Source organism: Cicer arietinum, chromosome 7 (assembly GCF_000331145.2).
Source record: "Cicer arietinum cultivar CDC Frontier isolate Library 1 chromosome 7, Cicar.CDCFrontier_v2.0, whole genome shotgun sequence".
In the NCBI taxonomy this organism is placed as follows: domain Eukaryota; kingdom Viridiplantae; phylum Streptophyta; class Magnoliopsida; order Fabales; family Fabaceae; genus Cicer; species Cicer arietinum.
Window position 1 is genome coordinate 47,435,356 of NC_021166.2, and position 23,009 is coordinate 47,458,364.

At 28.8% G+C, this 23,009-nt stretch overlaps 2 protein-coding genes across 3 annotated transcripts; both read right to left on the reverse strand.

The window, feature by feature from the left end:
- On the reverse strand, positions 1–1,768 carry LOC101496823 (uncharacterized). The gene is made up of 2 exons (XM_004511000.4): positions 1,416–1,768; positions 1–674 (listed from the first exon to the last, which is right to left on the reverse strand). Exons 1-2 carry the CDS (start codon positions 1,637–1,639, stop codon positions 236–238), a joined length of 663 nt encoding a protein of 220 aa, XP_004511057.1. The 5' UTR covers positions 1,640–1,768; the 3' UTR covers positions 1–235.
- Positions 1,769–4,189: 2,421 nt separating this feature from the next.
- On the reverse strand, positions 4,190–8,486 carry LOC101496379 (GPI mannosyltransferase 1). Of its 2 annotated transcripts, none has more exons than XM_004510999.4 (4): positions 8,059–8,486; positions 6,459–6,641; positions 5,103–5,635; positions 4,190–4,767 (listed from the first exon to the last, which is right to left on the reverse strand). In XM_004510999.4, the coding sequence occupies exons 1-4, from the start codon at positions 8,327–8,329 to the stop codon at positions 4,453–4,455; spliced, it is 1,302 nt and encodes a 433-aa protein (XP_004511056.1). In that variant the 5' UTR covers positions 8,330–8,486; the 3' UTR covers positions 4,190–4,452. The 2 variants fall into 2 exon arrangements, with proteins under 2 accessions (XP_004511056.1, XP_073220085.1); XM_073363984.1 differs by lacking the exon at positions 8,059–8,486 and adding an exon at positions 7,558–7,693.
- Positions 8,487–23,009: the final 14,523 nt, after the last annotated feature.

Genomic DNA, 23,009 nt, shown 5'->3' on the forward strand with positions numbered 1-23,009 from the left:
TCCATTAAAAACAAATTAATATTATTTCTATTAAAATACTACAAAGTAACACAGTAATTTCAACAGCCATATCATTTCCTAATGATTTTATTTTGCAACAAGTGTAGCCAACTAAACATGATTATCATCAAATGAACCAAAAAGTCAACCTTGTGAAACACTTCATAGGCTGCACATTATTTATCAATTCAAAGGTGTCTTGTTAACACATCCAGCTGCACTCAACATATTGCTTTCACATAGCTTGCAATCCATTTTCCAAATCAAACAAGAACCATATCTCATTCACTCTATTATCAAATTCAAAAGGAGAATTGTACTGAGCCACAGAGTAAACAGAAGCATGACCACCAGCTTTACGGCTTTGATCAATAAAAGAAGACCACTTAGTAGCAGCAATACTATCCTTCAAAGCTGCAGCTTCTTTTCCAACATCTGTGTCACTCACAAATCCGTCAAACTGTCTAACTGCTGCATACACATTTTTCCATCTTTGAACTTGAAGACCCTTTGCAGGTGGTGGGTTTGCTTGGTTCAATTTGGGCACATAAAAGCTTACAACAAATGAAGATTTACAAAAGGGGCCATCGCTAGGTAACACTTCAGATAGCACTGGTCCTGTCATCTCTATTTTTTGCTTGTAGTTGTTATTACCTTGAATATAATCAAATAGCCTGAGAAAAAAGTTAAAAGAATGAGTGAACATATAGATTTCTGCTGATATCAAGTTTAACACGAGATAACTATATTCTTTTCATATGAAATAAAATTTAGATTATCAGAGAAACAACTTCATGCAAGATCGAGAACTACCGATCTCATCGAAGATTTACAACGGAATTTTAACAAATAACCTACTAACTACTACAAAATTCTAAACTTAACCTAAGTCACCGGTGACCCTGAACATGGACAAGAAGGGCGACTGCTCATGACCCCATACTTTCAACTGCACCAAATTTTTAGTTTACTTAATTGTTAACGGCATATACATTACTTATTTTGTTTATCTAAGCAAAATTGATTCAGCCTCCAAAATTGATTATAGCTCGAAGATATCCAAACATAAATTATTTTACATTCAACTCACTTTTAACTAAAATCAATGTTACAAAACTAATTCATCCAAAATCAATTTTAGTCAATTCAGAACCAAACATGCGATAAATAGTTTCGTTTTGATTTCTTGAAATCAATTCTTTTAACGAAAAGTTTATATTGGCTCGTACATACACTCAAAATCTAGGTACCGGCTCTCACAGCGGTGTGAGAAACTCCAATAATCAGCAGTTGGCTTAATTTAATAATCCTAACTACGAATCCTAATAAAAAATACACAAAATATTGAGAGAGTGTCGTAAGTCTATTATTTGAAAACTTGAGTAGAAAATAATTTACAATTAAAAATAAATTACCTCCTGAAACCAGTTCTTGTAGCTTCAACGAGAGAAATGTCTTCAATGGGGGAATTGGAAATCCAAACAGATGAATTATATCGGCGGATTTGATAGTCTTTTCCAGCTTCGATGACGTCATATATCGGACACTCAATGCGCTTGCATGTTGGTGGAATGTTAACTTCTGAATATATTCCCAATATTGAAACTGCGAAGACACTCAACAATAGTGAAATCTTCATTGCTGTGGTAATGATAAAAGGTAGAGTTTATCTATCGCTATGTATATATAATGAAATTGAGTTAATATTATCCACACGTTTTATCTTATCAAAAATGTTTCGTGGAGAATAACTTTTTGTTACAAATGTAACTTGTCCTAGTACCTCTCATAGTTGATTCAATTGAGTGAATAATTAATTTAAATCACATTAAAAAAATGATTAATTATGTAGTTGAATTTTAGTTTATTTTTTGTTGTAATTGAATTTACTATTTATTTAATATAATTAATTATACTTTTTCACGTGGTTAAGACGTAGACATAAAAAAAATATAGTCATGTATGCAAATTTTATTAACCACGTCTCTTCAATTTAGTAATATCTAGAAGTTTCAGATAAGATTATCGTTTGTTCTAGTGTGCACAACTTCTTCTTTATGTAGTTCATTGTGCACAAAATTCTTGTATTATTGGATTTTTAAAATCTAGTTAGTTCTATATGATGTTTCATTTGCACTGAATTTTTTCAATTTTTATCCCACCTTAGTGGTTCTTCATTGATTATACTACATACTTTCAAGCACCGCCTCCCTCCTCCATCAACATACCACTCCCTCTTCCTTTATAACAAAAAGCTCTTATTCATCTATGCAAAGTTTCTTTCACTTTTCTTCGGTTAGTACAATAACCACATGCTCTCAAGGTAACCAAACTCATATTGGTATTTCAAAAAATAAAAGTCAAACTCATCTTCAACCATGTCTTTAAAAAAACAAAACACTAAACAAACAATTAAAATAGGGGAGCACAATTCAACCACCACCTATCTACATTAGAAATTCAATTTATTGTTTGGATATAACAATTAAGATAAATCATAGATATATCTGTCAATTTTAAGTTCACTAATTATTATAGTTAACCAAAATATTAGATAATTTGATAAGTCCACTAACTATTGTATTTAACTAAAATATTAGAAAGGTTAAAAGTATTTATTTTGAAAAATATCTAAAATTACGTGGACTAAGTAGAATTCATAAATTTACTTTTAAATTTATTTTTTAATATTTTTATCTGAAAAAATTTAATTTTTTCGCCAAAAATATATGTCAAAAAATTTTCAAAAAAAACTTAATTTAAAATATTTTGGGAAAAACAAGTTCGATTTTTTTCAAAAAGTAAAAATTAATTGGAAAAAAAAAAAGAAAAAGCTTTTGATTATTTTCTCAAAGTTTTCAAGAAAAAAATAAATTAAAAACTTTTTGTCCATTTTTATCTTGAAATGCTTTTGACAAAAAAAAAACATATTTTTTGAAATCTTTTTTATATTTTTTCAAAATAATTCTAAAAAAAATTAAATTAACAAATATTAAGTCTGTGAGTCCTTCGATTAAACTCACATAAAATAATGAATGGAGTCTTTAAAAAATCATCTCAATAAATAATCTAATATTAATAGACTTAATAGAGGTAGGGTTTTTTCAGAAGAATTTTATACTTTGTGGTTAAAATTAATTTTGCATAGTGTACGACCTATACATGTTGTTCAACCTAGCCTTCGCCTAATATTATGTTATTTATTTTTCAAAATATATAATATTTTATGTTTATTATTTTTTAATTGATTATTTTTTTGTTAGAAAACATTGAACATATATTAAATGACAATTAATATATTATTTTATTTGATAATTTAAATATATTTATGGAGACATTTAATAATATGTAGACAGCTCATTTATGATTTTTTTACTAACAAAAAAGTCAGAAAAAAAAAGGGAAAAAATAGAAATTGAGACGATTTGTATAATTATTTGGTATGATAAAAATTAAAAGGAAAGAAAGATAAAACATTTTTCTTCTTTTATTCGATAGAATAAACATAAGAGAAAAAATAATGTGTAATTACCAAACTACAAAACTATCCAAATTGAAAAACTAATAAAAACTATTTTTTATTTTTTCACAATATTGTATCATAAAATTTAATGCTGTCATTTTTTAAAAGGGTTCCTCCCAAATTAGGGAGATCTCTAATTAGATTTTATTATAATTGTATATTTTAACTTATTTTCTGTTTTTAATTATAAGTAAAAATAAGGTGAAAGAAAGTTGATGCATCTAATTTAAAATTTAGACTAAATATCAATTTTATTTGATCTATTTTTACTTATATTTGAGAGCAAATAAAGTGTATTATTAAGGTACAAATAAAAGATAAGAATTAATTACGGGCAAAGAAGAGAATTTAGAAAGTAAGAAAGACGAACGCATAAGAAATACCAAGAATAAAAGGTTGTTTTGTGAAGAGAGCATTCTTTATAGAGCCATAATTTTTCCATCGTAACATTTAACATCAGTCAGTCAATTTTCAGCCTTACCAAATGTGCATCCTACATAACACATATGTTGTGCTATATGCACATCTAGTTTAATGTTAACCGTCACTTGTTAATGTATGGATCATTTTTACTATTTACTCTAGTTTCGAGTGACTGGCAATGCCCCTTGATTAAACTTCGATTCGTGAGTTGAATTCTACAAGGGCAGATAGAGAACAAAAAGCTAACAAAGCAATAAAAATAAATTCATTGCTTAAGATTATGCACTGCAAAAAAAAAATATATCGTATAGGGTTACAAAACAATAAAAATACATTGATTCGCCTATTGTTTTCACTATTAGAAAATAATACATGTTTCAACATGATTACCGGTTGCCATAGTCCTTACATTTTGCATTGTTAACCTCCCAAAATTGAAGCGCAGGGCGATATACGATAACGGTGAGGACAAAAATTGAAACTCATTCCCCATCGGTCAGGGTCACTCACTCAAGCTTAGCTGCATGCTTGGAGTGTGTATACTCTAAAGCTTTAAAAAGAGAAGAACATTTATGTTGATGAATAATCATGACAAGGATGAATATGTTTGCTGCCAGAAACATTAAGCTAGCAATCCAAAGCTGTAAAAAGACATTTTTTCCCTTGAACTCAAGCAGGTAGCCCCACATTAACCAATGGGTCTGAGCTCCGATCCACAAAAGAATACAAGACAATCCACCCCATTTAAGCTTCATTTTACTCCATGGGAGTATTAGAGGCAATAAGCAAAAGAACCAAACAAAATACTGTGCTGTAATCACCTGCAAGATATGAGAAATTGTGTTGGTTAACTTGATTTAAAGGACCATTGCCAGAAAGGGCTCCAATAGAGACACAATGATGTTTGAAATAAAACAATCTAATTTACTAACTATAAGCACGGACACCGACACAGACACAACACTGACACCCGTAATAATTTGAAAAAATGGAAGTGATTGAATATAACCACGTATGTGAGTGTAGTGTTGGACTGAACATGCCTTAAGTGTGCAGTGTCAATGCTACCTAAAACTGATATACTAGAACTATAATTAAATGAAAATATGTAGTAATATTGGAAATTTCAGCATACGTTCTTTATTACTTAACAAACCTTATTGAAGGCCACAAATGTTACAGTCTGCACAAATAGGCAGAATGGCAAATCCTGTGCAAAGCTGAAAATAAGAACCAGCTGAACCAAAAACTGTGGCAAAAAGGAGACAAGCTTTTCCAACACCGAGATGTCATGCCCATAATGAAGATATATGTGATAGAAATAGATGGAGAAGTTGTGCCTTGGATCCGTACGAGTAAGATGGTACAGCAGTGCCTCATGTAGGAACTCCCATCCATATAAGTGGTAGAACAGACCGGTACAGAAGAGGAAAACCGATCCTGAGACCAGTCCAAATATCAGCCTGTTCCTTGTGAATATGTTTTTCAATAAATTAACCGGGGTTAAACGAACATTCCCTTCTCCGGGTCTCGCTTTCTGAACGGCGCTCCAGTTCCTTAGGACAGGTTTCTGACCAGATGGGAAGAAGTTCGGATCAAGAACCAGGATTATAGGAATAGAATAAATTATAGGATAAATCCTGAAATGGACAACAAGTCCATACCAAAATGCTGACTGTAACACATTACCTGCAAACCAGGGGGAAGAAGGAAAAATGGGGAAAAAAATAATACCATCAAAGCACATGCAAATATCTAATATTTTACACCTTTTAAGAAAAAACCTTTATTTGGTGTGTCAACCAACAGCAAGGCTATGAATCAAATGAAAGACTAAAACTTAATCATCTCAAATTGAAATTAAAATTAGAAAAGAAATTTAAAGACATGTAAAAGGCATTCTGCTCTATCTTCCCCTACTCAAACAATATACTTATGTCATATGCCGGAAGGTTTATCTGGTATCTTTCCTTTTTTTCAAGGATGCCAAAACTGCTTAAAATATAATGATTTAATATTTGTTCATGTCCCTCTGGAAATATAAATATAACAATTTATTTTAACAATTTCAGTTAATAAATTGGCTACTTTTTGTGAAGGGAGCCAGTACACTCATGAAACAAAGAGTATTAAATGAGTCTCAAATATTATACTATGGTTTTTGAGATTTTGAAATGCGTGGTAGGAGGAAGAAAACAGTTACACAATAAGAACATTTCAATTTTCAGTGATGAGTGCTAGGTAAAAAATACTGAAATATGGAAAAGATGAAAAAGTATTTTGGTTTAATTCTTTACACTGTATTACAGAATGCAAAATATATATTTGAACAGTACTAATTTTGGTATGTTAAACTGTGTTTTGCAGAAAATAAGACCACCAAAATGTTCATATGTACTGGTACACTTTAAGGACATGGAAAAGACTATAGATTACAATATGACAATCTGAAAATTACTATTACTAGCTAACAACACCATCAATTTAATCTAACACAGAAGCAGAATCATACCTTTCATAAGACAGACAATGATCCACAATATCATGGCAGAAACAATGGGTTCACAGTTCCCGCGTGTCCCAATGGTGAAGGTAAATGGATTAAAAAGCCATGCCACGACAGAGTAGTTGCAGAGGTTTTCAGGAACCTTCTGCAGCTTTAGAATATAATAGATAAAATATCCCACAAGTATATCTGCGTATAAGAAACAAAAAACATTTGATTAGTTGTAACGAATGGGAGACCATTCAGCCTATTCATTGTCTAACAAGACGTTAATTTAAAAACTTATTGCAGAGGGACAAAATTGTCACTTAAATCAACCAAAAACGAAAATCCTCGATACTCCAAGTCTCACATTAACAGCACTCTTGTCTTTTGTAACTTTGACTAGAAGATGGAGCAATATTTTGTTTTTCCTTTTTCTCTATTTTGGTTTTGATAGAAAGAACACTTATCTCAGAACTATAAAAGGTCAAATTGATCGGAACCAAAAAAGTGGGTATGCATTAAATATTAATCATATACAAGGATCTGCCTCGACTAAAATGGGGGGTAAACTTTAGAGAGAGAGACAGGTGTATTGTATGGTTATAACTAGGTAGCATCTAACATGGTTCCAATAAAACAGAGGACATCAAAGCTCCCTGCACAAATGACCCATTAAATTAAACCCGAATTTGAATCCTCTCCAGCAGAGCTCTCTCCAATCCCTCTCTGAATCGTCTCTTACTCTCAATCATCTGGCCTCTCTATTTCTCTCCTGATTTCCTAATCACCATTACAACTCCTCACCTCTTTTTCTCTCTGAAGTACATCACTCACCAATGAGAAGCTAAATTCAATATTAAAAAAATGCACATAATCACTACCACACACACAAAAAAACCTTCAATCTACCTCCACAAATGCTCTCACAAACCAACACTTGGATAGTTGAATTAAATGCTTATTGAAAAATCAGTTATCACATAAGCGCTTACATATAATCTATGTCTATAATGAAAGAGAAACTGTAGTTAAATTATTTTTATATAAGTTGTAAAACTGTTTTCACAAGTCTAAAAGAATTTATCGAAATAAATAATTTGAAAACAACTTATAGACATACCATAAACTACTCCCATTCATAATCTCCTAAACATTGTGACTAGTGTTTACATTGGGAAAAACATTCTCCACTCCCAAATTTATGTTGTCTCGAAGTATACTTCTGGAAATATGTGAGAGAAAAAAACAAATTTATATCATCTCAAAGTACACTTCTAGTTCTGAAAATAATGAGGCTTTTATAAATGTGGAGTGAAAAGTAGCGCTAGTTTATATAAGTAGATAAACCCAAATTCATAAGTCAATGCAAATTTCAAACCCAACCTGAATTAGTGATATAAGGTGGAAAGAAGTGAAAGAAAATAAAAAAGTTATTCAATTCCATCTATACCAGCAATACAAACATAATGTATGTTTGGATTAGTGGTACTAAGTGGAAAATAAATTGAATAGTTCAACTAAGGACTAGTATTCTATTCAATTACACTAATCCAAACACAACAAACCTAAAAGACGTGAGAATAATCTCGAGAAAGTAGATCTGAAAAAAGGGGATATATACCTGCAGAAGAAAAGAGAAACTTTCCCCAAGATTGATGGATGAATGAATTAGGAAGGAGAAGAAAAGCGAGTAAAGGTGAATAACGGTAAGTAGTTCTTTTATAAGGAGAATCACCGGAAGCAACGAGAGAAGCCGCATCGGAAAAAACGAGGTAATCAACGTCGGTGTATCTGACTTCCATGTGAGCATCTTGCCACTCTCCGTATACGATTAAAATGATGCGGAAAACTGCGGAGAATAGAAGAAGTGAACGAATATCTAACCATGCCATTGATTACTGATTAGATCCCCGGTGGTTAACGTTTCAGTTTTTGAGAATTATCAATCTCAATCTGCGGCTTAAACCCATAGTCTCTCCTTTGTTTCCCACTTTCACTGTTGGGGGAGTCAGAGATCGGGAAAATACGTTAATGGGAGATCACTTTTAACTTTCCTTAAATTACTTTATTATGTTAAATTTATATTAATTTTACCTACATGGTATTGGTTGTAACTGGTTGAAATTTTGTGAATTAGAAATGTTTTATATATGTGTGTGGTTGCCACGTCATAAAATATTTCAAACAAAACATAAAAGTAATAAATTAATAACTAAAAAAAGTTTTTAGTTTTAAGGAGAAAAGGAGAAAACTATAATATTTGTGTTTAATGTCGTTTTTTTACATCTTCACTTCTTCTTTGTAGTTTTATATTTGAATAGTGAGTTAGGTGTACTTTGGAGCAGGGAGAAATAAGTGAAATTTGGAGTATGGAAAAATAATAGGTTTTTGATCTAGAAGATTGTTCCATTAATAGGTATATTTTTTCATCTTCAAAGTTTGAAAAAATAATTGATGGTTTTGATTTTGTGGTTTATTAAGATTTGTTGAATTTTTTGAATTTAAGGTTTGTATCTAAAAGGTTATTTTATTATTGAATATCTTTCTTTTCATGTTCAATATTTGAAAAACTGAAGGTTTTGATTTTAGACTTTATTAAGATTTGTTTAATTTCTTGAATTTAGAGTATATATCTAGAAGATTATTTTATTAATTAGGGGATATTTTCATTTTCATGTTCAAGGTTTAAAAAAATTTGTGGGTTTTAAAATTTGAGGTTTATTAAGATTCATTGAATGTTTGACAATCATCTTCATGTTTCTGATTTTACTTCGAACATGATTATCTTTTTGTTATTGGGTTAAAGTTTTTGTTTTGTTTCTTCAAGATATTTTCATTTCTATTCTTTATTTTTGGATTTGTAAAGAAGATGGTAAAGAGAAAAACGAACTTGTTGGAGTTTTTTGGGTTTGAAAAAGATGAAGGTTCTTTCATTTTATGAATTTAATTTATGAGTTGACGAAGATGATGGTGAAAAGGACGAAGAACAATAACAATTTTAATTTATGATTTGTTATTAATAATTTATACTAGTGCATGTCAATTTTTGTTTCCCATATTCACATAACTCTCATTCTCATAACTTTTATTAGTTAATGAATAAATTGATGTCTTTAATCTTGTACTTTCATTTAACTATGTGTGTTTTATAAATAGAACTTACTTTGTTTTATAAATACACACTTGAGAAACGAATAATACAAGAATTTTAATTTCCTATAGGAGAAGTTTGTTGTTTTACATGACCAATTGAGCCACCTTGAGTCTATAATGATGCAAAAAATAATTGAAAAAATTTATGTAGTCATCAATTGAAGAGTCATGAGATACTTCAATCAAATAAGTTCTCATGCACCTCTTGCTCTTAAAGGAAGTCGATAATTAGGCCATCACCAACAAAATTTGGAAGTGAATCGATCAATTTTTTAAAATATATACATGTTGATATTTGTGGGCCAATACACCCCACCATGTAGACCATTTTGATATTTTATGGTTTTAGTTGATGCATCAACTAAATGGTCACATGTTTGTTTATTATCAACTCACAACCAGAAGGCGGATCTTGGTTGTGACAGGGGAGTCGCGGCCACCCAAAAATAAACAAATAAAATAGGTAAATTACCAAAATACCCTTATTAAAATTAGAAAATTACAAACACACCTAAAATCCTAATATTTTTTCTTCTCCTCTCTCCCTCTTTCTCTCTCTCCCTCTTTCTCTCTCTCTCTCTCTCTCTCTCTAAATATATATATATATATATATATATATATATATATATATATATATATATATTTTTGACGAAAACTTCAAGAATCGTCGTTGAGGTTTTGATTAGTATATTTTATTAATTGAGTTTCTATCTTGCTTTATTAATTTGATGTATAGGTAACAACAAGGAATGAAATGAATGAGGAAGAAGTAAGCAACATCCACGAGAGGCTTCTTAGGGCTAATACAAAAGATTATGGACGATATGACCCAACTCCAACTTTTTCTAAGCCTCCTTTCAAGCTCATACCAAATTGAATTAACGTTCAATAAATGAATCTCGGAAGTTATATATAGTATCGTAATAACAACTAAGTACTATAAATAATCCAGTGTTTACCTTAGTGTAATATATGCCCCATATATATCATATAAACATGTATAAATATAAATGCTTAGTCATGTTTTGAAGTCTAATATAGAGTTTTATAAAAGAAGATGTACTTGTGTTTTTGAAGTTATATATATATATATATATATATATATATATAGTTTTGACGAAAACTTCAAGAATCGTCGTTCGTGTCTTCTCTGTCGTCTTTGTCATCTTGTTCGTTAGCAGTTCGTCTTCGTCTCTCTCTGCTCACCGTTGCTCACTCTGGCGTCTCCCTTCTCACATGCACGATATGTGCTTCATGCTCGCTCTCTGCTGTTCACTTTATTATGTCACGATCTGTGCTCGCCTTTACGAAGATTCCAACTTATTTCCATCTTTTCCCTCTCTATTCGTCAAAAGGTTTGTCTCCGAATTTCAATTCATCTCTCGATTTCGTTCATCGTTGGAATTGTTTATTACTTACTTTATTATGCCATTGTTATCAACTCGGTTAATATCTATCTCTCTTTTCTTGTTACAATTGTTGAGTGAATGGATAGATGTTAGGAAATTAGATTTATAAGATATTGTTTTGTTTTAATGCATGTTATGGAGTTTTTTTGTTGCATATAAGATGTTTGATTTTAATTTCTATTTAATTTTCACATTCTGAAAAGATGTTTTATGTTTCCTAAATTGGTTGTTTATTGAACAAGATATATGAGGTTTTCTAAAAAACACTAAACGCTTGAGTTTTTGAGTTTGCTTAGAACAAATAAACATAAATAAGTTGTAATTTACTTTATATTAGATGCATTTAAAAAAACTTGATATATAATAAGATGCATTTGTTCTTTCAGTGTTTTTCATCCTTGAAGTTTTGCTACACCTGCCTGTTTTAGAATGCAACAATAATGGCAGTTCAAGTGGCTCTATTTGGTGTTTTGCATTGCATATGAATGTGACTTGATCAAATCTCTTTTCCTATCAGCTCTGCTACATCATTGTAAGTTTCTGACATGATTTTATCATCAATACGTTTGTCACAAGATGTTTTCTTATCATTGATCACTAAACGTATTTACTCATTTGTCTCTGATTTGTGATTGTCACTCTAATTTGTGCATATTATCTTTGATTTGTTGATAATAAATTTTTTATTTGTGACAAGTATATTTTTATTTGTGGTTGTGACTCTGAGTCTATTATTGATGATTTCAAGTTAATTAAAGAATATAGAGCTTTACTTTAAGGTATTTGTAAGTCATGTAGGTAAATTATTTGACGCTCTACTCTGTGTTTATTACAAATCAATTTTTTGCTATACAATATTATTTGCATATTTGATTTATACATTATAATTTTATGTCGATCACCCCAAACTTTTTAGTCAAGCTCCGCCACTACTCACAACCAAGCATTCACAAGATTCCTTACTCAACTAATTCAAATAAGAATTCACTTTCTTAGCTATCCCATATTGATAATGTTGTTGAGTTTACATCTCAAGTATTTAATGAGTATTATATATCTGATGTGATTGATATTGAACATCCTATAGTGCATGCTCATACACAAAATGAACTTGCAGAATTATTTATTAAGCGTATAAAGTTAATTGCAAGATCATTTCTAAAGAGATGCAAACCTCACATTTCCACTTCGGGACATGTTATTTTGCATGTTGTAACATTGATTCGCTTCATGCCAAGAAATTATCACAACTCTTCCCCGTTATAGTTGATTTTTTTGTCAAGAACCTAATATTTCTCATTTAAGAAATTTTGAATGTGTGGAGTATGTTCCAATTTCTCCACCACATCGCGATAAGTTGGGCTCTCAAAGAAGGTTGGGTAAATATGTTGAATATGATTCTCTATCTATTATAAAATATCTTGAAATATTTTGATGATTGTCATTTTGATGAATCAAATTTTTCAATATTAAGAGGAGATAATAAATAGCTAGAAAAAGAGATCAATTGGAATGAATTATCATTATCTCATCTTGTTTCTCGAACCAAGCAATTTTAGTTGGAAGCTCAAAATATAATTTATTTGCAAAGTTTAGCAAACCAACTTCTAAATGCGTTCATTGATCCAAAAAGTGTGACTAAATCATATGTATCACATGATAAGGCTCCAATCAAAATGTATGTCTATGTGGAATATTTCAATGTTGCAAATGAGTATCTCAAGTGCAGCTGAAGTGTGGTAGACCAATCGGTTCCAAAGATAAAAATCCTCAAACAAGAAAATGAGCGAAAAAGAAAAATGGACCAAGTAAGGATATAGAAACTCTAAAATTGTCTTATGATATCATCGACATTTTAGTCCCAAAAGAGATTGGTCAGCTACCTAAAATTCATGGAAAGAAAGATATCTCAATAAATTATGTCACAAATGGAATTCGGTGGAACCAACATAAAATCAACGTTTATGATATTTTGCATATAATATAGCACAAAATATGATAAACAATAGCCAAAATGGAAAGACGCAATTGAAGCTAAATTCAACTCACTTTCCAAAAGAAAAGTTTTTTGACCTCTAGTTTGAACAACTTAAGGTGTCAAACTAGTTGGATTAAAATGGGTTTTTGTGCAAAAACAAAATGAAAAATGGTGAAATTGTGAGATACAAAGTCCAACTTGTTGCTCAAGGATTTTTGAAAATACCCATAATTGATTTTAATGAGACATATTCACTTATAGTGGATGCAAATATCTTTCAATACTTAAATATCCTGGTAGCACATGAAGGGCTCAATTTGAACATGATGGATGTTGTTACAACTTATTTATATTGCTCACTAGATAATGAAATTTACATGAAACTCTACTCCCTGAATGATTTGATTTGCCTGAGGTGCATAGATCATGCTACGAGGAATACTCTTTTATCAAGTTGAATAAGTCTCTTTGTAGGCTAAAACAATCGGAATGCATGTCATACAATCGTCTCAAGGAATATTTGCTAAGAGATGGATATAAAAATGGCTTAATTTGTCAATGTATTTTTATGAAAATATATGGAAATGATTTTGTTATAATTTTTGTGTGTGTTAATGACATAAAGATCATTGAAACTCCTAAAGAGCTTCCAAAAGCTGCATATTACTTGAAGAAAGTTTGAAATTAATGACTTGGAAAAGAAATTTTTTTCGTTTGAGATTACAAATTGAGCATTTGAATAGTGAAGTTTTTGTAAATCAACAAACTTATATAGCAAAAGTACTAAAATGTTTCTACGTGGAAAAATATCATCCATTGTATATTCCAATGGTTATGAGATCACTAGATTTAGATAAAGATCATTTCAAACCTCAAGAAGAGGATGAATAACTGTTTGGTCTTGAAGTACCATATCTTAGTGTGATTGACGCACTGATATATCTTGCTAATTAAACGCATCCTGATATATCATTTTTTGTCAATCTATTAGCAATATACAATTCTTCACCTGCACAAATACATTGGAACGGAGCCAAACATATACGTTTTCACCTTAGAGGTACAATAGATATGGATTTGTTTTATTCAAAAACACCCAAACTAAAATTGATTGGTTATGCAAATACATGTTAGCGCTACATGAGACAAGTCGAAAATGTGTTTGGTTGAAATATTTGATCCAACACATACAAGAGACTTGTTTGTCTTCTAGAATAATGAATGCAACAACTATTTATGAAGATAATAATGCATGCATTTCTCAGTTAAAAGAGGGGTACAGAGGAGATCAAATAAAATATATTTATCTAAATTTTTTTTTCTCGTGATCTTCAAAAGAGTAGTGATATAAGCATTCAACAAATTAGTTCGTGTGATTATCTTGCGAACATTTTTGCAAAGTCACTTCCATGTAGAACGTTTGAGAAACTGACACAATAGATTAGTCTTCTCCGTCCAATAGATGATTGTTTGGTTGAAGGGGATAAATAAATATATATAGCAATTCTCACAAAAGGGTATTGTATTATTTTTCTTTCACTATAATTTTTTTCACCAAATTTTTTTCTAGTAAAATTTTAATGAAGTATATCTTCATTGACATACAAGGAGGATTGTTATGAATAATTTGTATTAGTCGATCTCCATTTCTTGGTTTTCCATCTCATAACTCTCATTAGTGTCTGAATCAATTGGTGTCATTAATCTTTTTCTTTCATTTATTTATTTGTGTCATATAAATAGAACTTAATTTGTTTTGTAAAGACACACTTGAGAAGAGAATAATACAAAAGTTTCAATTTTATTTATTCTTATCTTTCTCTCTTTTATTTTATTTCTAACATGATTTTATTTTTTAAATAAAAATAATTATTTGCTCTTTTAAATTTAACTCATTTCTCGCTTGGATCATTTAAGTTATATTTTCATCATATTAATTATTGAATTGGATTTTTCAACTCAACATTATTATGACATGTCATCATCTTAACATCCATATGACTTTTTTTTTAACATAAATTCAAAAAAATAATCAAAACATGCATATTTTGAGACTTAAAGGCTATCGTTCCAAACAAAATATAATATACAGGACTAAATTGATGTAGCTAAATATCACTAGAAGGGGGGTTGAATAGGGATTTTGCTGTTTAAAAACAAATTCTAAGTGTTTTAAAAACTATCCTCTCGCTGAGGATGTCTAGCTCGAGGATGGGATTTTTCAAATCGTTAGATCAAAGTTGAGCAAAAGAGTAGGAGCAGAATATGAGGGACACACACACAATTTTATACTGGTTCACCCAAAGATGGCTACGTCCAGTCCTCACACCCTTGTGAGATTTCACTAACTTTCAGACAGATCGATCCTCAACCCGAGGATGATTACAAACTGTGTATTATCAAGCTTCATCAAGCTTACAATTAATTTTCAAATATTTCCAAGCTTCACTCACTAGGAAATTACAAAGTAGAATGAGAGTGATTGATACTTAATACTTTCTCAAAAGATATACAAAGATATAGTGTAGGATCAAGGAAAGTAATAAGAGAGGATGTGATTTGCTTCTTGAAAGCTTTAAGATGCTTGATCTTTTTATGCAAGTGTGTTGTGTATCTTCCAATGGAGAGCTTGTTAGCATTTTATAGAGATCCAAGCCCTTGATGACCGTTGGAGCTCATTTTCAAAGGATCCAAGGTTTTCATCATAATTACAGAACTGCCACTCAGCTTGTTAGGCTTGGGCAGATCCCATCCTCACGCAGCATAGCTTTGATTTTGACATGTCCTTGCTTTTTCTCTTTAATCAGAGTGCAAGGCTGTTTCTGAGCTGCATTTTTCGAAGACTTTAAGGTCTAGGTTGGTTTCACCTTTTGAGGTGATGTTGACAAGAGAGAAAAAGCCACCATATGACATAGGGCTGTCATACTCAGTCCGAGGTTCAGATCTGGCAGCAACATGTGATCTTCCATTTTTGACTTGTTTCAAGTTGCCTTTTGTTAACTTGACTTCTTCATGTATTAAAACGTTCAAGCCCAATAAATGTCCAGATTTTAGCCTTTGCACATGCTTGATAGGTTGCTTTCACTTTTGTTGGCCTATCCTCTGCCTATTCTGCCATCCTCTGCAAACATGTGATCTTCCATTTTTGGCTTGTTTCAAGTTGCCTTTTGTTAACTTGACTTCTTCATGTATTAAAACGTTCAAGCCCAATAAATGTCCAGATTTTAGCCTTTGCACATGCTTGATAGGTTGCTTTCACTTTTGTTGGCCTATCCTCTGCCTATTCTGCCATCCTCTGCAAACTAGATCTAGCCTTGTTCATCTTTTTTCCTTTGACCTTTTGACTCTTAATTTTAAATGCTTTGTTTATTCATGTTTGACATTGTTATGAATTTGAATAAACACATTTGTTTTGGTGAGAGATCATATTGTCCAAATCTGGAGTTTTTTCAAATTGCAGCAATTTCCATCCTCGCGTTTGCAGCAATTTCCATCCTCACGTGGGTTTTCCATCCTCAGGCCAAAATCACATTTTCCTTCTTTTTGCCTTAATGGTTAATAACCTATTATCTTATATGAATACACTCAAGAGCACATGTTAGTCATTAACCACAATCATAATCTCTTAAGTAATTTTGTTATCATTAAAATCATTTGAGAGATTTTGTCTCAACATAAATAAAATATAAAAAAAAAATTATAAAACATAAATAAGAATTGAGTTAAACTTAAAGGGTCAAAAATATATTTTAACCTTATTTTTATGGCAAAGGTTAAAACCATATAGATTTAAAAAAATGATTTCTCCATTTCATAGTTGATGATTATTTGCTTATATTGTTTTGTGTTTATTTATGGTAATGAAAATTCATTTTTTAAAAGTAATTATTATAAAAGATTAACAAAAAGACTAATATAATCCACCATTTGTATAGAAACAGAAATGTTATGCCTACTTACAATTTTGACACAAATACAAAATATTGTATGTATGGTTGTATTTGTGTCATTATTTTTTTGGATTAGTGTAAAGAGATATTTTGTATGTCATTAACCGCTAATTTAATATTGTTTTAAAATGATTAAAGTATATACATATCTCATTAACCACTTAAATTATAAAATTAACTACTAAAATAAAAATCACTAACCACTCATAATACTTTATTTTAATGATTCATTTAATGACAGATCCAGAAGGGGACTAGTAGAGGCCATAGCAGACACACTTTTATATAACTTTGGATTAAATAAAATTTTAGTCTCTAGAAAATTTTACTATTTTATTTTTAATCTTTATAAAAAATTTCATCAACTTTCAGTTACTTAAAAACTTTTGTTATCGTTTTTGTTCCTTCATTTTATATCAACTATTGTGCATTTTTTAAATTTTTGCAGTAATTTTATGACATACTTAACAACTTTTGTACAAAAATTTAGTTTTTTCTACAAATTATTAATTAAATATAAATTTTAAAATTTTATGTGCTAAAAAATTTATATTTAATTTATTGTATATTAAAAAAATTAAATTTTGTAGGAATATTTAATATAATATCTCAAATATTAATGCAAAAACTATTCAAAAAATAAATAATAGTTAATACAAAATCAACGACAAAAAATAAAAATAAATTTTTTAAAAAACTAAAAATTTATTAATTTTTTAATAAAATTCAAAAACATAATTTTATAAGTACTAATTTTTTTTTATCTATTTTTATAATTTTATAATAATAGTTAGTAGTATATTATATATGGAAAATGTTAAAAGTCAACGAAATAATGAACTCACGAACGTCGCACCAGCCACGTGTATTGTTTTCATTAAATGGACTTTATTTTGAACTCACCATGTATGGTCAAGCTGGTTTTTAATAGATTAGTTCCTAATTCGTGAATTTCTGCAATGATTTGCCCTATAGCATCTCTGATTATATTGTAAAAACCAAAAGAATGGGAGAGAAAATAAATAAAGGCTCAAACAAAAGAGACATATAGTGAGTGTAGTGGTCCAATCAAAATCAAGTTAAATGTAGTAGTAAATTATGTGTTTTCTTTTACTATCTTTTTAAGAGAGTATCACATTTGAAAAAATCTATATTATTTTAAAAATAAGCGTTATCTCCTAATTTTATTCTAATATAATTAATTTTTCAAAATTGTGCTATATGATTAATACTACTAGGTAACATCACAAACAAATTATTATATTTCTTTGTATATTTTATGATACCAATAAACACACTAATATTTGATATTTGATAAGAATAATTTAATAAAATTATTATTTTTATTATTTTATTTATGATTATCTCTTAATATATGTAAAATTGAAAAAGTAACATTCATTGTATAACACATGAAGTAATGTAAGAACAATAAATGATGTGTTCAACCATTCCAAAATATTGTTAAAAAAATATCGTTGTTCCTTTTATATATCATATATAATTGGTTTAAAAACGAACCAGTGCTACATTTGAATGTATAATTCAATTTTTGTTGGTTATTATGTCTTTTCGTGGTCCCTACATCTAACTCCTGCCTCCACTCCTAATGAGATATATTTTATACTTCAATGAATTTATTAAGTGTTTAATCGTTTGTAATTTTAGTCCTCATGGCTATAAAACACCATTTTTTTTAATGTGTTACCAATAAATTGTATTAAAATAAATTAACATTGTTTAAATATAGTAATATAAAGTTATTGATATAATTGATTTAATAATTTTGTTTAAATATAGTAATATAAAGTTATTGATATGACTTATTTAATAATTTTGTGGTGTTGGATTGAGAGACCGAAGAATTTATTTAGTATTTATATTGATTATAATAGGTTAGTTCAAAATAAACATTAATTAAAATATTATTAAATAAATGATTGAACATGTGAGACACGAACTTCATTGTGGACATTCTAACATGTTTCCTCTATGCCATACGAGCTCTTACACTCAACATTGTATGAACCCTTATTATCAACTTCTCTTTGGGATGAGTAGAAAAAAAAATTATATTTAGGTTCCATCAAATAAATATACTAAGTTCGTCAATAAAATGAGTTAAACTTGAGTTATAGTTCGATCAGTTTGATTCATGAGATAACATGACATTATATATTTATATATATTAAAATTAAATTTTTTACGAATTTGATATGTTTCAATTGATAGTCGAATGTGTTTATGAGAACTAGATTTTGGTTGTTATTATATTTAGTTGAGGGTTATGTAAAAGAGACATACAACTAATAGTTATTTGAAGTATAATAATAATTTTATTTGAAAAATAGGAACTTTTTCGTAGACCTAACTTACATTTATATTTTTCAATTAGACAATTATTTTATCTAAAAATTACGGTTAATTTACGAATTTTAAAGGACATTTTTTCAAAGGATTTAAAAGGTATTTTTTTTCAAAGGATTTCAAATATCGTATATGATTTTTGAACTATGTGGTGCAAGTTAACGAGTTGAACTAGGTGAGACAAAATCTTAAATCAAGTATTTTGAAGATAAAACAAAAAAAAAAATAATTAATCACTAATTATGATTATGATTATGTTGCTTTAACTCGTACTTTTAAGTGATTTATTCAAATATATGTGCTCAAATGTATTCATACAAAAATCAATGATCTTGCCATGAAAGAAATCAAGAACATCTTGTCTTACTTGAATTGGAGATTGATCAAAAGAACATTTTGGTTATTCCCTTTTAAAGACAAAATTAAGATAGATAATTTTCCACAATCAAAACCTCAAGTTAAAGAGTATCAAGATTGTTCAAATCAATTGTCAAGCCAAAAACTTTAGTTGAAGGCCCAAAAAGCAAAACAACCTCCAGATTGATGACCAAATTGATGAGTTATGAGTAAAGACAACAAGAACATGAGTACACTATTGCTACATCTTTTTTGCATAAAACTTTGCATGTTTCTGAGCCAAAAGACTGACATTTCACAACCTATTCAATCACTCATCCATGTTTTGGATAAAAACATAACCAAAACCACTCAAGCAACAAAGCTCTTTTCTTAAGCAAAATTCCAACTTTCTCTTATTATATTCAAGGATCATTTTATTGAGTTATTGTTGATAATCAATCTCAAACAAGTGTTGAATAGTTTTTGATCTTAAACATTTTTATCATACACATTATGTGTAACTCAAGTTTATCTCTTAAGATAATTTGAGTATGTTGTAAAAATCATTTTAATTATTAAAAGGTAAATTGTAAAAATCTTTTCTATAGTCAAAGGTAATTTTGTAAAAATTATTTCAAGGTTGAAAGACGAATTCTGAAACTGATCAAGAGTGATAAAGAAATATGGTGCGAAAACAATAACACTTTGGTGTTAAACACGTTAGTAAAAAATCTCACATATTATGAGGAATTGATGTAAACCATATTGAGTGAACTAAGATACATCATTGTGTGATCTTCTTCTCCTTACCCTTATTTATTTGTCACTCATTAATCACATATCACCTATAACAAATCTTTTTTATTAATCTTTAACTCACAAAAAATATTTTGATCTTTCTGTTTGAAATCAAGATTAATCTTGCGTTAATTTGAATTAAGTTGAGGAATTAAGATTTTAAAAGGGATCACAATTCAAACTCTTTCCTTGTGATTAATATTGCGATTTTGAAACTAAGTTGCTGCAAGATTGAATAAAGTTAAATTTGAGCTAACTAATAAAATACATACCGAATTGAAGTCAAATTTGGAGCCAAACCAACTCTTATTGAAGTGAGTTGAGCCAAATTCAACTTGAATAAACTCATTTCCAACTATACGTATTGATTATATATTTTAAGATATACTTATTATTTATCATAGTAAAAAGTTAATGTAACATCCCTATTTTGCATCAAAAAACTTAATTTTAAAAATATTGGATAACTCAACTGAATATATCTAAATTATCATTCTGAAGATTGTCATATCTCAATTTCTGATATGCTAATCAATTAGCTAGTACATACTAGTCAATTATGTTCATAAATTTTTCAAACTAATCGATTAGAAGATTAATCAAATCAATTAGCTTGTAATCTTATCGATTAGGATCGTATGTTAATCAATATTTATGTTGTGCAAAAGTCAATTAAATATTTTTAAAAACGGTCACATCTTTATTCAACAATTTTATGCGATTTAGCAGTACAATTCCAATGTAAGTGGTTGTTGTGACGACTAAATTTGATTAATCACTAAACATGGTACCAATTTTATACATAGTAATCTAATTAATTGTTAAAATCTAGGGAGGCACTACATCGACCTAAAATTTTAATTGATTTGTTTCAGATTAATAATATTGTTTCATTTCTTATTTGATCGCATGGAATCTTTTATCCATAAGGTGGATTTTGTGGCAATGTGCTTGATTAATCAATGTACGGTGGATGATCTTTCTTTGTATATAATATTTGTAGAATTGTGTGTGATAGTTAGAAAACTGCTATCTCCTTAAAATGCTAAAACATATTTTGGGTGTTAATTGATAAGTTGGTTTGTTTAATGATAATGGTGAGTGTTGATTATGTTATGATGATGTAGTGCAGAGATTGATGATAAATTGATTTGATTATATGTGTTATGTTAAAATTAATTTATCGTTTTTAGGCTGCTAATCAGTTTGATAACCTATGCTAATCAATAAGATAGGTATAATTTTTTTGGAAATAATGGGCTAATCAATTAGGAGGAAAAAATAACGATTGAGTAATAGTAGGTAATTAGATTAATCAATTAAAAGATAAGGAAAACGTATAAATAATCTAAGCATTAAGTTAAGAATAATTAATCAATTATGTTCACCAATTAATTGATTAGGTTTACCAATAATAATAAATAGATGTAGCTAATCGATTAGGAAATAATCAAAAGTGGTAACAAATTAGTTATAATCGATTAAAAGTAATGAACAATAATTAGATAATAATTACAAACTTAATTAATTAGTGATTATAATAGTTAATTGTATTTAATTACAAATTAATAATAGATAATTAATTGGTAGGGAATAGAATAACAATGATCATGAATATATGATGATATTGTAAATTGATATTAGTTTGAGATGATAATTATTGTTGTGGTTGATATTGTGATTACATAACAATGATAATAGATACTATTGTAACGTACTTAATTCCACATAAGAGTTAATAAGAGTTAAGTTATATTAGATAATAAGGTTGTTGACGATGATTAATTGTCTTAAATTGTATTTGTTCATTAGTAAGTATAATATGATAGGGACTGTGTCATGGTAAAAACGAAATAAACATCTAGAATATATCAATAAATAAGTGATACGTAAAAGTGATATGCATACTACTAAAATAAATGTTCTGTATTTGATAATTACAAAAAAATTATATGGCTGTTTAGTTAAAAAAATGATATGGTTAAAATAATTGATTTTTAAAATATGATTAATAATCATTGTTTATTTATTTAAAAAAGTGAAACATAAAATACTTTCACAAAGTAAATAATGTCTAACAACTTCACTTATATTTTATTGGTTTAAGTATGATTTTAAATTTTATAATTATAATATATTTTTTTATTGTAATTAATAATTTTTTTTAATTTAATTATATAAATTTAAAAATTGTTATTTTTAGTTTTTGATGTGCAATGTAATCCAATAAACTTACGTATAGAACTTTAAAACAATGATTTTTAATTAAATTCAAAAAATATTTTTATAAAACTAAAGAAAAAATAATGCTGTAACTAAATAGATTAAATTAATATTTAAATATATTTTATTTTAATAAAAGTATGCCACAAGTAATTATAATAATATATAAATAAGTCATTAATATCCATCAAAAAGAACTAACTCATTCATAAATGATGAATTCAAGTCAAAAATAAGTTAAACACCATTTATATATAAAAAAAACCTATCAACAAACATAGATAGAAATCAAATACTAATGTTATGAATATAAGAAATTAAATAGATGATACTTTCTGTCCTAATCGATGATACT

Bases quoted from the DNA above. Each gene is read 5' to 3' on its own strand.
- LOC101496823 (XM_004511000.4), bottom strand. From the start codon at position 1,639: ATGAAGATTTCACTATTGTTGAGTGTCTTCGCAGTTTCAATATTGGGA. The intron at 675-1,415 runs GTAATTTATTTT...CTTTTTTCTCAG, and splicing joins ACAAGAACTGGTTTCAGGAG to GCTATTTGATTATATTCAAG.
- LOC101496379 (XM_004510999.4), bottom strand. From the start codon at position 8,329: ATGGCATGGTTAGATATTCGTTCACTTCTTCTATTCTCCGCAGTTTTC. The intron at 5,636-6,458 runs GTATGATTCTGC...CCTGGTTTGCAG, and splicing joins CATTGTCTGTCTTATGAAAG to GTAATGTGTTACAGTCAGCA. The intron at 4,768-5,102 runs GTTTGTTAAGTA...CATATCTTGCAG, and splicing joins CATTTGTGGCCTTCAATAAG to GTGATTACAGCACAGTATTT.